Source organism: Podarcis liolepis, assembly GCF_965112155.1.
Source record: "Podarcis liolepis genome assembly, chromosome: 8".
Lineage (NCBI taxonomy): Eukaryota > Metazoa > Chordata > Lepidosauria > Squamata > Lacertidae > Podarcis > Podarcis liolepis.
In genome coordinates this window covers 67,848,236-67,862,814 of record NC_139560.1, presented here as the reverse complement: position 1 = coordinate 67,862,814, position 14,579 = coordinate 67,848,236, and the positions used below count along the sequence as shown (strand labels likewise).

The window sequence follows — 14,579 nt, the reverse complement described above, 5'->3', positions numbered from 1 at the left end:
CCTAATTAGTAGCAAACAGTGCTTGGTAAATACTTTTTTCAGTGTATTGGGACAGGGGCTTTGTATAAAGCAAAGTATAAGTGAAAGGCATCATATCCTGCTTCCATTCCTCAGCGATTTCACAAGGCATGGGATTTTCTCACAGCTGATTATGTATGTTAAAGTCAGAATAGGCAGAGCTAAGCCACTTCCGGCTTACTTGAGGCTCATCGAGTGTGCCCAAAGTCTTGAAAAATTAACATATAACAGCCTGAAAAAATGCAAATCTTGTCTTGGATCCAGACTAAACAGAATTTTCATGGGATGCTCCCTGCACAGCTCTGTATGCCCCCTGAAAAGCTGCTCTGTTGGATCATGGAACTCTCTGAAGCAGGGGTCAGCAAATTTTTTCAGCAGGGAGCCCTCAGACCATGTGGTGAGCCGGACTATATTTTGAAGGGAAAAAATGAACGAATTCTTATGCCCCACAAATAACCCAGAGATGCATTTTAAATAAAAGGACACATTATACTCATGTAAATTCCCATACCATCCACAGGCCGGATTTAGAAGGCGATTGGGCCGGATCCGGCCCCCAGGCCTTAGTTTGCCTACCCTTGCTCTGAAGTATGGAGAGTGAAACTGGGGGTGGCAAAGGCGGAATTTGTGGAAACCAACGCCCTTCTTCCCTCAGGGGCCTCTGCTGAATCCCTATACCTTGGATCCCGAACGTACCTTGGATCCTGAACGCCTTGCGAGTCGGAACGTTTTGGCTCTTGAACGCCACAAACCTAGAAGTTTGTGTTCCGGTTTGCAAACGTTCTTTGGAACCCAAACGTCCAACACGGCTTCCACAGCTGATTTAAGCAATGGTTTCATAGAAAAAGAAGTTCTGAGGAAGATCTTTGTGTCACTCAGCACGAATACTTGTACACCAATGGACATTGGGCCAAGAAAAGGATCCCTCATTTTAGCGGGCATATTAAAAGAGTATTAAGCAACTACGAACTTTTAAATGACTGACATACTTATGCTTCTTATTCTTTATTTGTACGGCATGGTTTCAGATGCCACAGCAGGAAATGGAGTGCTAACAAAAGCCACGGTTCCTATTTATGCCACAGGTGTACTTACATGCTATATCCAGGTAAGCAGCTTTTGCTCAGTACTGAATAGTCCGTGTCTTTGAAACACTCAAGCCTAAGTGAGGATGGTTACATTACCATTTTAATAAAGCTGCTTTGTAAATCATAAATTCAGTCATAGCAGCATGTGAACATTGACTTGGACCCTAAGGTAAATTAAGGAAATTCCTAGAAGGAAAGTTTCCCACGCCCTTTTTCCACCTGCAGGCTTATGTTCCCCACCCCTAAAAACATCTCCAGATGATCAGGGGGTCCTGCTGAACAATGTGGGATGAGGTATGGGAGGCCGCTGGAGAGGACCAAAAGTGGACCTCTGCCCAGCCAATCAGTTCAACTGTTCCTGATACACTTGGCCATTTTAATTGAGGGGGCAACATGGAGGTCAAAACAGGAATATGTGACATTACTTTATTTGTGTGTTTAGAAATTCCTGCTGGTAGTGAGACTAGTTTGAAAGATCCCCCATCCCACCCCACTGTGGAATGCACATGGTAACAAGAGTTGCATACAAATCTCAGTCAAAATATGTGTGGTACTTGACACAGGAGTAAACACAGCATTCCGTAGCCTGCAAATATTTGTACATGTTGACAGAGATGAGAGGCATTTTTACCATTTTAGTAATGCCACTGTCTTCAGAGGTATGTAAGAGTATAGTGACTCAAGTCAGCACAGATATTGCTGTTGATATTGCATAATCAGAATTAACGCTTTTTCTCTGATTGCTGATCCCTGAATGATGGCTTTAGTTATTCATTGAGTCTTGGGACATGCTGACAGCGGGGCAGCCAGTAGCTGAGGAGTAGACATAGTATTTTCAGAACAAAGAGTGCAGTTGACATCTGGGTCCCAAAACTGAATCTCTCTTAACTGAATCTCTCTTAGCTTTTCAGCCACTTTAAGATACATGTTGTAAAACTAAGATTAAAAACTTCTAAAATTTTCTTTCAGGAAGAAGACCGGAAGCTGTTAGTTGGATTTTTAGAAGATGTAATGACCATGCTTTCATTATCCCATGCTCCTCTTGATAGCCTGAAAGCATCTTTTGTGGAACTGGGGTAAAGTATGTTTTATAACTGGAATCGCCATAAAGGGGGATCAAAAGTTCCTGGATTTTTTCTCTTAAAACATTTGCAGCAGAATGCCTAATGATGACTTTGTAGCATCTGGACAGTGCAGTCATACTGTCGGTGTTTTGTGACATGTCCTTGGCAAAAGTGCTGGACTATTTTACTTGGAATTATTATTATTATTATTATTATTATTATTATTATTATTATTATTATTATGCCCCACCCATCTGCCTGGCTTACAGCATATATAAAAACATAGTATCAGGAAAGGAAAAAGAGACCATCCAAGGGCCAGCAAATTTAAAATCCACATAGAGCAAGCAATACAAGGTGTCATGTATAGTGATAAGGCAATCCCAATAAGGGTGGCGCCTACTCACTGCTAAAGAAGTCCATTAGAGCTATCAGATAGGTCCAGATTTTTTATTCAATATGTCTCCCATATTCTCTTGCCTCCACTGATTCACACACTTGCGTAAGAGCTTGGATCTCATTCTCATGCACACTCTTTATAGTTGTCCTATCACCAGCTTCTATCTTGGCCATCACTATCCAGCAATCAGCCTTTCTGGAGGTTTCTCTAAATGTTTGGAACCATTGTGTGTAGCATCTGCTATAGCACAGAAGTCCATCTTTTCCGTGCTTGTTACAGTTGGTTCATTAGCCATTAACACGTTAACGCAGTGACTGACCTTGAAGCCAAAATGTTACATATTGAAAAAATAATTGCGAAACAATCAGCATCCCTTTAATTAAAAACAAAAACAAAAAAACATTTGAAACATCTTGGAGAACTGCAGTGTGAGATGTACATGCTCCAGATATTCTGGAGACTAATTCTGAAGCCTGTGATGAAATTATTTACATACTTTCTTCGGTGTGTAACTTAATGGAAGAAAGGGCCAGTCTCTGCTTACAGCCTCTATTTAGATTGTTGCCTAGAGAGACCAAGAGAAGGGAGGAAAGGTTTGAGTGGGAACAAAGTGCTGGTTTAGGTATAGATTGATCACTAAAATTATCCAATGACTTCACAGAGAAGGTGGGATTTAAGGGGAGAAGGTGGGATGGCACAGTGAGTGGAGTCGTTTGAGAGCAAATGACTATTTATACTTCAATAGTGATTGTTTTGTGTCCTCAGTGCAAACCCAGCATACCATGAGTTGCTGCTAACTGTATTGTGGTATGGAGTTGTCCATACTTCAGCACTTGTTCGGTGCACAGCTGCTAGAATGTTTGAGGTAAGTGCTTATTGAACGCATCTTAGATGCTGTTTGAAGGTGCCTTGTAGCATGATTTGGCAACTGGTGGCCCAGAGACCCAGACCCTCAAGGATTTCTATCCCCGCCCCCCAGCTGCCTACTGTAGTCACTTTTTCCTTTCTGAAGGGGAGTTGTGGAAAAGAGAAGCAATAGGCAATCAGTAAGGGGTTTAGCATCACACAGTTTTAGTATGGGACAGCAGGCTGCATTCTAGCTGTGTTTGAAGTGGCACACAACTCTTACATACCGCCTTTTGATCAGACGCCACTGTCTTGCTTAAAATTGCACCCTTGAGATCTCTCTAAATATTCATAGTATTCTGGGTACACACACACACACACACACACACACACACACACACACCCTCCCAGTTGCCTCCACCTCCAGCCTGCAGGGAAAGGAAATGATTGAGGAAATGATTGTATTACCCTGTCGTCAATGTAAGGTGACCCACAGCCAGAATTTGTTGATGCCTGGGGCTTTGTATTGTCTAATCTGACCAGATGCCAAAAAAGTGAATGTTTTAATGTTGCATTGTATTGCTTTAAAATACTTCTAAGAGGTTGTGCACTGTGTGATGGAGCAGAATATTAATACTGTGTAATTTGGGTTTGAAAGCATTGTACGATTTCTAGCATTCATTTATTTAAGTATTGCTGGCTTGCATCTACTTGCAAGATGTTTTCATGGTAACTGGCATAGTTAGGTTTCTTCTGTTTCTGACTTGAATATTAGATCGGTGCATTGCATGCTTAGAAACTTCCATTGGCTATGAGAGACCATTTCAGTGCTGAATTCAGTGTTCAAACCAGATATTTGTTGTCAATAACCTTGTCAAAAAATGAATTGAGCATTGCCTGGTAACAATAGTAAGTTGTTTCCAGTAATAAAATCTGAAATTGCCTAGATTTTGATTTAAAAAGAAAACCTACGTAAACATTAAGTAGGGGAAAGAGAACAGTCAATGCAGCATGTTTTTCTGGATCTACTTGCCACCATTGCTGCTCCTGGCACATAGAACATTAACTTCTGCAGCTGAGGGAGAAGCCAGGAACTGCCCTCCATTTACTATGGTTGCTTCAGCCATGCCACAACAATTACTAGCCATGGGGAGACATGCTTTCAATTTTCTTGTCTCAAGAGCCTTCCCATTTTCCAAATGGTTTAATGTATCGACTTTATTGGGCTTAGCTTTGTTAGCTCCTTTGAGAATGCTAATAGAAAGGTGGGCTATCAGTTTAATAACAATATACTTGAATGCTTTTAGGACCACTCTCTTAGTATCAGGTGTGTGTGTGTCTGGGGTCTTTTTAGCAACTGTGAAGGTAGTACCACATGTTCAAAAGGGAGTTGAGGCAGGTGCTTTGATTGTATAAAGTGCTCTTCACGCCACTCTCTAATCATACAGCAAACTACTTGGTAAGTGGTGTTCAAATGCAGATTACACCACACAGATGTTTGTTTTGGTTTTTTAATGGAAAGTGATGTCTTCCTTCAGCGTAGGGTCCATTGCTTTTGCATAAGCTTCCTAACCATAAAACTGCACTCTTTCTAAGGACAACTGTAATAATGTCATCATGGAAGTTGATATACAGAAGATAACTCTTTGAACATTTATTTTTCTAACATAGGTCCACTTTTTAACTCAAGTATATACTTGAAATGCAAATAAAAGGTGGCATCTGAAGTTACTATGAACTAACATGCTGTATTTTATATGACTCCCCCCTTTTGCTCTTTTTGTGTACATGTGTGTATGTTAACTGCCCATATTAAACTGTATGAATAATCTTCAGCATTGACCCACATTTGGTTCTGGTTTGAACACTGTCCATACACAGCAGGAATATGAACTTGTTATCTATGTAATAATAGTCCATCAGTTGAAACCATGGGTGGGCAGAAAGTAGGCAGTGGTCGCGTTCTTGATCACCTGATGCCTGCTGGTTGATTGGATTCTTTCAAAGAATGCTAGATGAAATAGACTTGATCTAATCTAGCAAAAGGCTAACAATGTCCTTAAGCAAGAGTACATACTCAAGATCACTAGATACAAATTAATTATGTCATTAACAGTTAGGGATCCGAAAAATGCCCTCTAGTTTTATAAATTGAATACACATCAGTGGTCTGCAGGGATGCTAGTTTCTGTGTGGTGGGGGGGGGGTGTTTATCATGCAGAACTGAAGTCAGCCCACCCCTGGTTTAAACCAAGCAAGAGCAAGTCAACATTTTAGCTTTCTGTCAACATGCCTTTCCTCTGCACTTTAAAATCAAAATATACATATAAAATGAAAATTCTGGATCTCAAATCTTGGTTGTATCTGATTAAGTTACATCTTTTTCGCTATGTGAATCTCAAGCTTCTTTTTCGTTCATATTTGCTCATGTGTCATAAGCCATGATGGGGTTTTAAAGAACCCGGAATTTTAAAACTGAATTGATCTAGGCATCCTTTGTATTCTAATATGCCATCAATATTCGTATTTGATGTCCTTTCCTGGAGACTGAATTTTGGAAGCCCACTAGTTCTCACTGTGACTAACCATGGAACATTCCATGCTAACCACGAGAAGCTGGCTGGCTTTGTTAGATCTTCCCATTAGTTTGTCACTTTAACATTGAATATATTAAATAGATCGATAGCTTCCAGTTTGGAATTTGTAAAAACTCTTGTCGGTGCCTCAGTGAGTGCCACACATTCATGAATTATTTTTAGGTTGCCAGCCCAGCAATATTAATTAATAAGACCTCTTACACACCCTTTACTATTAAGGCTCGGGGAAGGTTAGAAAAATAAAATATGCCACAATGAAACAAATAAAACAGTTCAGTATAGAAAGCAATTATAAACAAAGCAATACAGATATTTAAAAACAATTCCACACATCAAAACAGTTCAACATGGTTGCAAAACAGATGCAGACTGGGATAGGAAACAATCTAGTGCCAGGAGTTTGTGGAGCCATCACTTCATTTTTGCTTTTGAAAATAATAGCAGGTCCACTTTGAGTGGAAAGTTTAGAAGCCACTGTTGGAATTTAATTGTTAAAGACTTCTAGTGGTAGTACATCACTAGCACCTTACTATAAGTATTTCTACCCTGCCCTTCAGATAATGGAATGAACACCAGCTAGTCTGGAGCTCAGCCTATGCTTCCAAATGACATGCACTCCTTTTGTACTTACTGGTCACATGGAGTCAGTTGCATAAATCTTCCCTGAATGTGACATCTATCTCTCTCTCTCTCTCTCTCTCTCTCTCTCTCTCTCACACACACACACACACACACACACACACACATTTAGCTTACATACATGGGTAGAAGTCAAAAAAGACAACCAGAATGGTTGCCTAAGTCCATTTAAGTTGCAATACTAATGGTCCGAATGCCGTCAGGTTTTTGTTCCTTTTTTAACAGCGCCACACTTCGTCTAGTTTCTGCCGCCTTGCTTGGGCCACTTGCGCTTTCATCATGCCTTCTGCACATTTGTATATAAATATTTTAAAGGGCACTTTTAGCTTAGTGGTATTTGCTTCTAATTTTGGTTTGCTTTTTGTGTTTTTCTTCCTCTTGGTTGTGCTGTTCTTCCCATGATACTGTGCTCACTCTTTCCGTGCATCACCTGTGATACCCCTCTGCTCTACCCACTCAGCTGTTGGTGAAGGGGGTACATGAAACTCTGGTAGCTCAGAGAGTTGTTCCTGCTCTCATTACTCTCTCCAGTGACCCTGAAATGTAAGTTTCCCAACTGTCTTGATACAACTAGCGTCCCTCTTCCAACGGGTCAAGAAATAAACCATCAGGGTATATACATGATAACGAAACCGTAGAACGTATTAAAAAACAAACAAACGGGCACTTACCTTGCTCTTTAGAAAAAAAATCTCCTTCCAAAATAAAGTTGGTGAAATTAATGCAATAATTGGAAAACAAATGGTGCGACTTTAAAAGTCGCCACTCTTGGGTGCAGACAAGTGTAGGCAACTTTCATGTGCCAAGCGCCACCTTGTTGATGTTTGTTTCTTCAATGCTGAAGAGGGATGCTATTCTCACTAACACATTATTGCCAGTAAATGCTGAAGCATGAGCAGAGTCCTTAACAGTGTTAATGCCCTGTGTGGGTGACTAAACTCAGAAAGGCCAGTGAGTCTGCCTGCCCATCCTCAGTCACAGCTAACTTAGTTATCCTTCCAGTTTAAAATCATTTTTATTGCATGTTGACTGGTTTACAGCTGACTCTCCGAGGCATGAGTGAAGCCTTAGTTGACAAGCGGGTGGCTCCGGCCCTTGTTACCTTGTCCAGTGATCCTGAATTGTGAGTTTCTGAGTGTGACCTGTCTGTCTGTCTCGTTCCTTCCTTTCCCCCCCCCCCACCCCACTTTGAGCATTTTGCTGGTCTGTAATTTTGTCATTGCTAGAAACTAATACATCTTCAAGTACTAACTTTGAAATTTCATTCATTTTCATTGAAATCTGCTTTAATCTTAAGGTTGAAGAACCCTTCTGCTTTGTTTCCTCTTAGCTCTGTAAGAATAGCCACAATTCCTGCTTTTGGTACCATCATGGAAACGGTCACCCAGAGAGAGGTAAGATGCCTGCATAATGTACTAGGGTAGCTGTTCACAGATATTGTCCACTAAACTCTGTATGGGCTATCATAACTTTTTTCAGATTAACAAAGATCCCACAGTCTTAAAATGGTAGATAAAGGATGCTCAAAGTCTTTTTAAAGTGAACCACAGAGAAAAGAAACAATACAGAAGTCAGTCCCTGCCTGCAAGCTTGCAGTTTATTAGACAGAACACAGAAGAGGGATAGGGAGGGACAGGACTGTGAGCTAATTTAGGCACCAGTTCTGAGAAGTTGCATGCCTTAATTAATTAGAATGGATAGGCAGCTCTTGCTCATTTTGATCATGGACCCAGTGAACTGCTACAGAGCAGGCCTGCATATGTCCCATAAAACTGTTTCCCATTTCTTTTGATATATTGGAGCTCAGTGGAAGCAACCAGGCAGAAAGTAATAATAATGAGGGCATAGGTGTTTATTCAAAGCATTAATTTTTAAAAAAGATAAATTTCAGGCATCATTCCCCTCCTTCTCCTCTCCCTGCCTGCCCCCTAAATTTGTTCTGGGAATTCCTCTAACCCCAAAACAATTTGGGAGAGGAAATTCTGTTTCACAAGCAGAAATCTGCACTAGCAGGAGCGCTTTGGTGGATACCATAGGTATATAATATATATAAGCGCTGTTAAAACCTTTCAATCTAATTATTGAAACTGAGTTTTGAGTGGTAAAAAATTTGTAGAGTTTGCATTCTTGTAATTTTAGCTTGTTCCTGATTTTCTAAAGAAAAATATTTGAGGAAATGCAACTAAGAATTTTGCACTGACTCATACTTATATTCAGAAGCTAAGTAAGTAGTAGTAAAGTAGATTAGAATTACTAGGCTAAAGTTCAGAACAGTCTACGGTTCAGTTCAATCTAATTAATATACTCGCATTTATAATAGGAATGTGATTTGAGAGCAGAAATTAAACAGTGAGCGCTCAAGATATCAGTCAGGATGGATATTCAAATGATCACAAATTTGAAGCCGAGGTGGCTGTATGAAAGCATTTATTGTTTATGGCACCAAAATACTAATTGCAAAAGAAAGCCCTGCAGCAGTGGGGGGAGCTCATATTATACACAGATGTCCTCAATGGAGTGTTTTTTCTACTTAGTTTTATTTAGTTTTGCTTATCTTTTACATAAAAGTATTCATAACTTTTGTTTTTTTTCTTCTTCTTAAGCTGTTGGAAAGGGTTAAAATGCAGCTGGCCTCTTTTCTGGAAGATCCGCAATACCAAGACCAACATTCTTTACACACAGAAATCATAAAAACCTTTGGAAGAGTTGGGCCAAACGCTGAGCCAAGATTTCGCGATGAATGTAAGTTGTCATGATGGAAAACAAACCTTGATTTTCTTGCAGTTCTGCAAATATTGTAGCTCATTCTTGTAAGTTGAAGTATTGATGATAAATTTCTTGTTGAAAATTTATTTTTCCAGTTGTTATTCCACACTTGCATAAACTCGCCTTGGTCAATAACCAACAGTCTGCAGATTCAAAAAGATTGGATATTGCTACTCATCTCTTTGAAGCCTACAGCGCTCTCTCCTGTTGTTGTATCCTTGTTTGGTTTTGAATATCGCAACAAGTCATTTAAAAGACTACTCCATCGTGCTTTGGTAATGAATCCATTTGCACGGAACTCTGAAAATATTGCAGCTAGAAAATCCAACCCTGTAGAAATCCGCAGTAGCAGTTCATCAGAATCTCTTCCTCTTCCTTTCCGCTTCTGCCCTGGGGGGTCACCAGGTTTTCTAGAGAAAGAAAGAGGAAGCACCAGTGACAGAAGCTTTCCATAGTAGAGGAAGGGAAAGAGTTAGTGGTATGACATGGGCACTTTGCAGGAGAGACAAGGAATGCTTAAGAACTGGGGTGCTAGAACAAATAGGAAGCAGTAGGAAGACTAGGCAGTAATGATTTCCCTATCACATATTGTGTGCCAAGCGCTTAATTATTTCTCTACTATGAGAATATATTTAATGAATACAGTCGTACCTTGGAAGTCGAACGGAATCCGTTCCGGAAGTCCATTCAACTTCCAAAACCAATTGGGAACCAGCCAGACATTTGGCTTCTGAAAATCGTTCAAAAACCAGAACACTCACTTTCAGGTTTCAATCGTTTGAGATCCAAGGTACGACTGTATTTAAAAATATGCACTGGGAAGACATCAACATGAAGTGTGATATAAAGAAGATGTCTTTATAAATGTTTGAAAAAATTCTGTTCTTGTCACTATTTGCTCTCCTCGTGTCTTGACTGTTATCAAGTCCTCCTGAAACTATTTGGACACTGGAAATCCATTGTGTTTGACAGTAACCATTTTCAGTCTTTCTTTGTGTTTACCACAAGGAGACAATATACTGGCATTGAGAGAGTTAACCCTTTGAAAGGAAAACTCAGAAATTAATGTGCAAAAATCATTATACTCTTTGTCTTCTAATTTTGACTGGGGCAGGTGATGGCAAGCCAGTAATTTTATGTTGGACCTTAACTGTTTGTCTTCTAGTTATTTCAGAGGATTTAATGGTCAATCACTTTTTACCTGGACTCAGGTGTTTACGAAATGACATGGAATCTCTCTCACCAGAACATGAGGTAAGTAATTGAAGCTGCCATTCTTGCACAGCTGAGTTTTGAATAGCAAAAGAAATCTTATGATTCATCATTCCATATTAAATAGCCAACAAAAGTAAAAATATTTTCCATCCTGTAGTCTACATGCTCTAATACAAGGAGGCCCAACCTAATGATGTAAAACCTACATATTTTCTCCATCAATACAAAATCTGTACCCAAAGACTTTCTTTGTGCAGGGCCAACGTAGTCGGGACCATAGTGAGAGTTGCAAAAGGCCAACAGGAAAGATAATACCTAAAGTTCCTCGCATTTAATTTATAATTGCTGCCATCTATAAATCACTCCTCCTAATAGTGAAATCAAGCAGTGCCAACATGAATGGAGTAAAAGGGAGCCTCTGAACAAACAAGACAAGATACCAGCATTGCTTGGGAGAACACAAAGCTTTGGAGAAATACTGTACACCAAATTTTTAATGAGAAAAGCCTGTGAGGGCAAAAAACTCCAAAAGCAGTGCAGTGAGGACTGAGTATGCTCAGTGGTCACAGAATGTTGAGTAAAGGCAGTAGTGACCATTTTGCATGCATTCAATTGGTGCGTGACTGTCTGTGTGAAGGTCCTTTTGGACCTGGAAGAGGACAGAATGGGGATACGGCAGGACAGGGTGGGCTTATGTGTACTCCATCGACACACACGGGGGCTAGGAACGCAACCCCTGCACAAATCGGGGGTTGCCTATATTTACTGGAAGGGGAAAATGCCAGGAAATTGGAGCTGTTAAGGAGCATACTGGTTGCCAGTTAAGTACCTGAAATACAGTATGGCAGCTTCAGTTGCACAGACACCGTGTGCCTATTCCAATGAACATACAAATCTGAGTCTTAGTTCCATCACTTTGCCACTAATAGTCTCCCAGCTCCAAGCTGGAACTAACCACAGGATAGGATACCATACAATACCATATCAATATTGTCTAAATAACACCCATAGGGAGCTGACTCTCAACAGCTCTTATTCCTGGCCTTTGGGTGCTTGAGTGAACAAGGAAAGCACTTGACCGTATTTACATATGTAATGTGCACCTTTTTTTGACCAAATAACGTCACGAAAATTAGGGTGTGCATTAGATTTGATGGCGCTGGCAAATAATTTTTGGTTTCAAGATTTTGAAAATTGAGGTGCACATTAGATTCGATGGCATATTAGATTCGCGTAAATACAGCAATACAGCTTGTTAAACCAAAAGGATTTCTTTGTTAATTGAATAGACTTTTATCTGACCAAACAATGCCATTCTATGTGTTGGGAGTTTGGGGGTGGAGGGGCTCATTACGCACACATGCACAGAGCTGTTGCCCATGAAACAGTTTCAAAGTTGGAAATAGTTTATTGATATAAAAAGGGTTCTATGTCCCTGCACTAGGTCAGCAATCAGACCACAGGACCACATGAAACCATGAGGTGGGACACCCATTAAACACTTCTGACATTGTGGAGCGCAGCCTAGGCATGTTGAATCCCACAACTGGAGTTGTACTGGTCATGACCTAGCAAATCTGGCACCAAAGGTGCACAGTTGCATTGGTAAAGCGCACAAGGGCATGACGCAGAAGTTAAATCCGTCTGCACAACAAACCAGTGAGGGCACAACGTATATGCCACATCTACAGGAAAGGAAAACATCTCTCACCATCAACAGAACAGTCTCTCTCTGCTCCATAGCAACAGCCAAAAACATGCCACCCACATTATTCTGGAAAACAAAATACCACAGGCAGAGGAGGAGAAATGGGAATGGAACACACTCCCTCAAGCAGCCGTCATAGCATGCTTGCAACAGATCACACACAAAATTTGGAGCGGTTGCAGCATGTAAGCATATGCCATCACTCTTCTCTTTTTAAAAGAAGAAAGATGCACGATTGCAGAATTACTAGGGTCCTCAGTGCTGGTTACAGTGCTACAGTGGCCTGGTGTGGATGATCACTCAAGGCTTCATCAGGGCCCAGTGCTGCTCCTTTGCCCCTCCCCTTACATGCCACTTCATAGCTTAGTTTCTGGCTTCTCTTAAGTCAGATTCCCCTGTTGCTCCTGAACCAAAGAGCTCTGGCTTAATATGAATTAAGCCAGGATTAGATCCTGAGCAGAAGAAAAGTGGGATAAATGATTTCAGTAAATGGTTTTGAATAAACAAACACAAATTTATTGAGGGATAACATAAAAGATAGATAATATAAGGGTGTATACAGTTTTATAATATGCAGAAGTTAACATTGGATGAGAAATCAGAGAGAGGGAGGGAGGGAGGGTTTGTTAGGGAGGTGGGAGAGGAAATATGGGGGGGGAATAAGGAAGATGATTTGTTTTGATAATTTGCTATGCTGAAATTGTTAATAAAAATGATTTCAGTAAATGCCTTTAATCAGCTTGGTAGGTGCTAATATTACACATACATTTACAACAAGAGGTTTAGTCTCAGACCATAGCCTCGTTCCATATCTGAGGCAGAGCTTACACTTTGCAGAGAGGCAATAAAAGGGGGAAATGAGAGTAAACCTCATAGTGCGTTCTGAGAGCCCCGCATTCCAGGACTTCAGTGAGCTGTACTTGACAGTAGGAAAGTTGCTTGGACTTCCTATTTTGGAGAGTGCAAAGCCTCCGTGAATGCACTCAATCTGGGCTTTGTAGCGGATACTCGCAGCTTATACATATATTTCTCAGAAGGCTAATGATACACATAAAGCTGATTGACTGTGTTAAAGAGCAGCTGCAGAAAAAGCATGCATTGGACTCCTACTCAGGCATGGATAAGACCCAGACTTCTGTAGCTTTAGCAACGTTGCCACAATCTGTTTCTTCACACCATGCCCCAGAGCTTTTTTATTATTATTGCATAGAACTTGCATTTCACCGTAGCTTTAGTGTTTCTCTATTCATATATTCAACTAAGAGTCCAGAAATCAAAAATGCACATGCATGTATGTGGAGGCAAGACCTTGGCTGGCTGTCATTTTAAAAACGAGGTTCTGCATTTCAGCTATCCATTTAAAAGGAACTGAATAAGGTTCAGATGCTTTGTGGATCTACAGAGGAGTAGGTAACCCTTCTGTCAGATTCCTATCTCTCTGGTCCTGCTTTCATTTTGATGTGCCCCAAATCTAAAGATATATAGGTCATAGATCAGGGGTTTGCAAACTTTTTTCAGCAGGGGGCTGGTCCACTGTCTCTCAGACCTTGTGGGGGGCCGGACTATTTTGGGGGGGGGAGGGGGAATGATGCAAGAGCACCACGAGCTCTGGTGGCTGCTTACCTATGTCTTGTGAGCAGCGGCGGGACAATGAGCGGCGCACGAAAGGGCTCCGGAGAGGGGCTGCTTAAAATGGCGGCCACTCGAGCGCTGCTGCTCCTGGCACCCACAAAGCCCAGCCCCCTTCCTCCTCTAGGTAGGGTGGGGAGAAGCCAGGAGGAGAGAGGGAGGAGGCGCCGCCATGAGAGGGAGAGGAAAAGAACATGTACGCTGGCGATTCACGCGGCGATTCCTGGATCTTCCATGGGCCAGATCCAGAAGGCAATTTGGCTTGATCTGGCCCACGGGCCTTAGTTTGCCGACCCATGGCATAGATTAATCCCTGTTGAACACACTGGCCTCAGACCGGCCCACCAACTCACTTCAGCTACAGCATGGGCAATGCCTGAGCCAGAAATAGTCAGTGACTACTTGTTAGCTTAAATGAATGAATAACGCTTAAAATTAGTAGCGGATAACCATGTTGTTCCATAGGAGTTGGAATTAAAAACATACAGTAGGGCAATAGCTTTATTAGGAATCAACCGGAATATCACAGGATAGTGAGCAAACTAAAGTTAACCAAACCAAATAACCAGGATGCACGTTGAGCTTCCTTTAGGCATGCCAGGTTCTGAG

General features: G+C 41.1%; 1 protein-coding gene across 5 annotated transcripts in view; it reads left to right on the top strand.

Moving 5' to 3' along the window:
* Nucleotides 1-14,579, top strand: part of RELCH (RAB11 binding and LisH domain, coiled-coil and HEAT repeat containing) — a 62,545-nt gene that overhangs the window by 42,670 nt on the left and 5,296 nt on the right. For 3 of the 5 annotated variants that reach the window (XM_083519065.1, XM_083519063.1, XM_083519066.1), the window contains 8 exons: nucleotides 1,047-1,126; nucleotides 2,076-2,182; nucleotides 3,336-3,435; nucleotides 7,113-7,195; nucleotides 7,983-8,046; nucleotides 9,256-9,394; nucleotides 9,514-9,630; nucleotides 10,584-10,672. In XM_083519065.1, coding sequence (XP_083375191.1) covers nucleotides 1,047-1,126; nucleotides 2,076-2,182; nucleotides 3,336-3,435; nucleotides 7,113-7,195; nucleotides 7,983-8,046; nucleotides 9,256-9,394; nucleotides 9,514-9,630; nucleotides 10,584-10,672 — 779 coding nt within the window. Of the gene's footprint in view, nucleotides 1-1,046; nucleotides 1,127-2,075; nucleotides 2,183-3,335; nucleotides 3,436-7,112; nucleotides 7,196-7,692; nucleotides 7,776-7,982; nucleotides 8,047-9,255; nucleotides 9,395-9,513; nucleotides 9,631-10,583; nucleotides 10,673-14,579 lie in introns of those variants that run through there. The other 2 variants (XM_083519064.1, XR_014529597.1) reach the window with 2 other exon arrangements.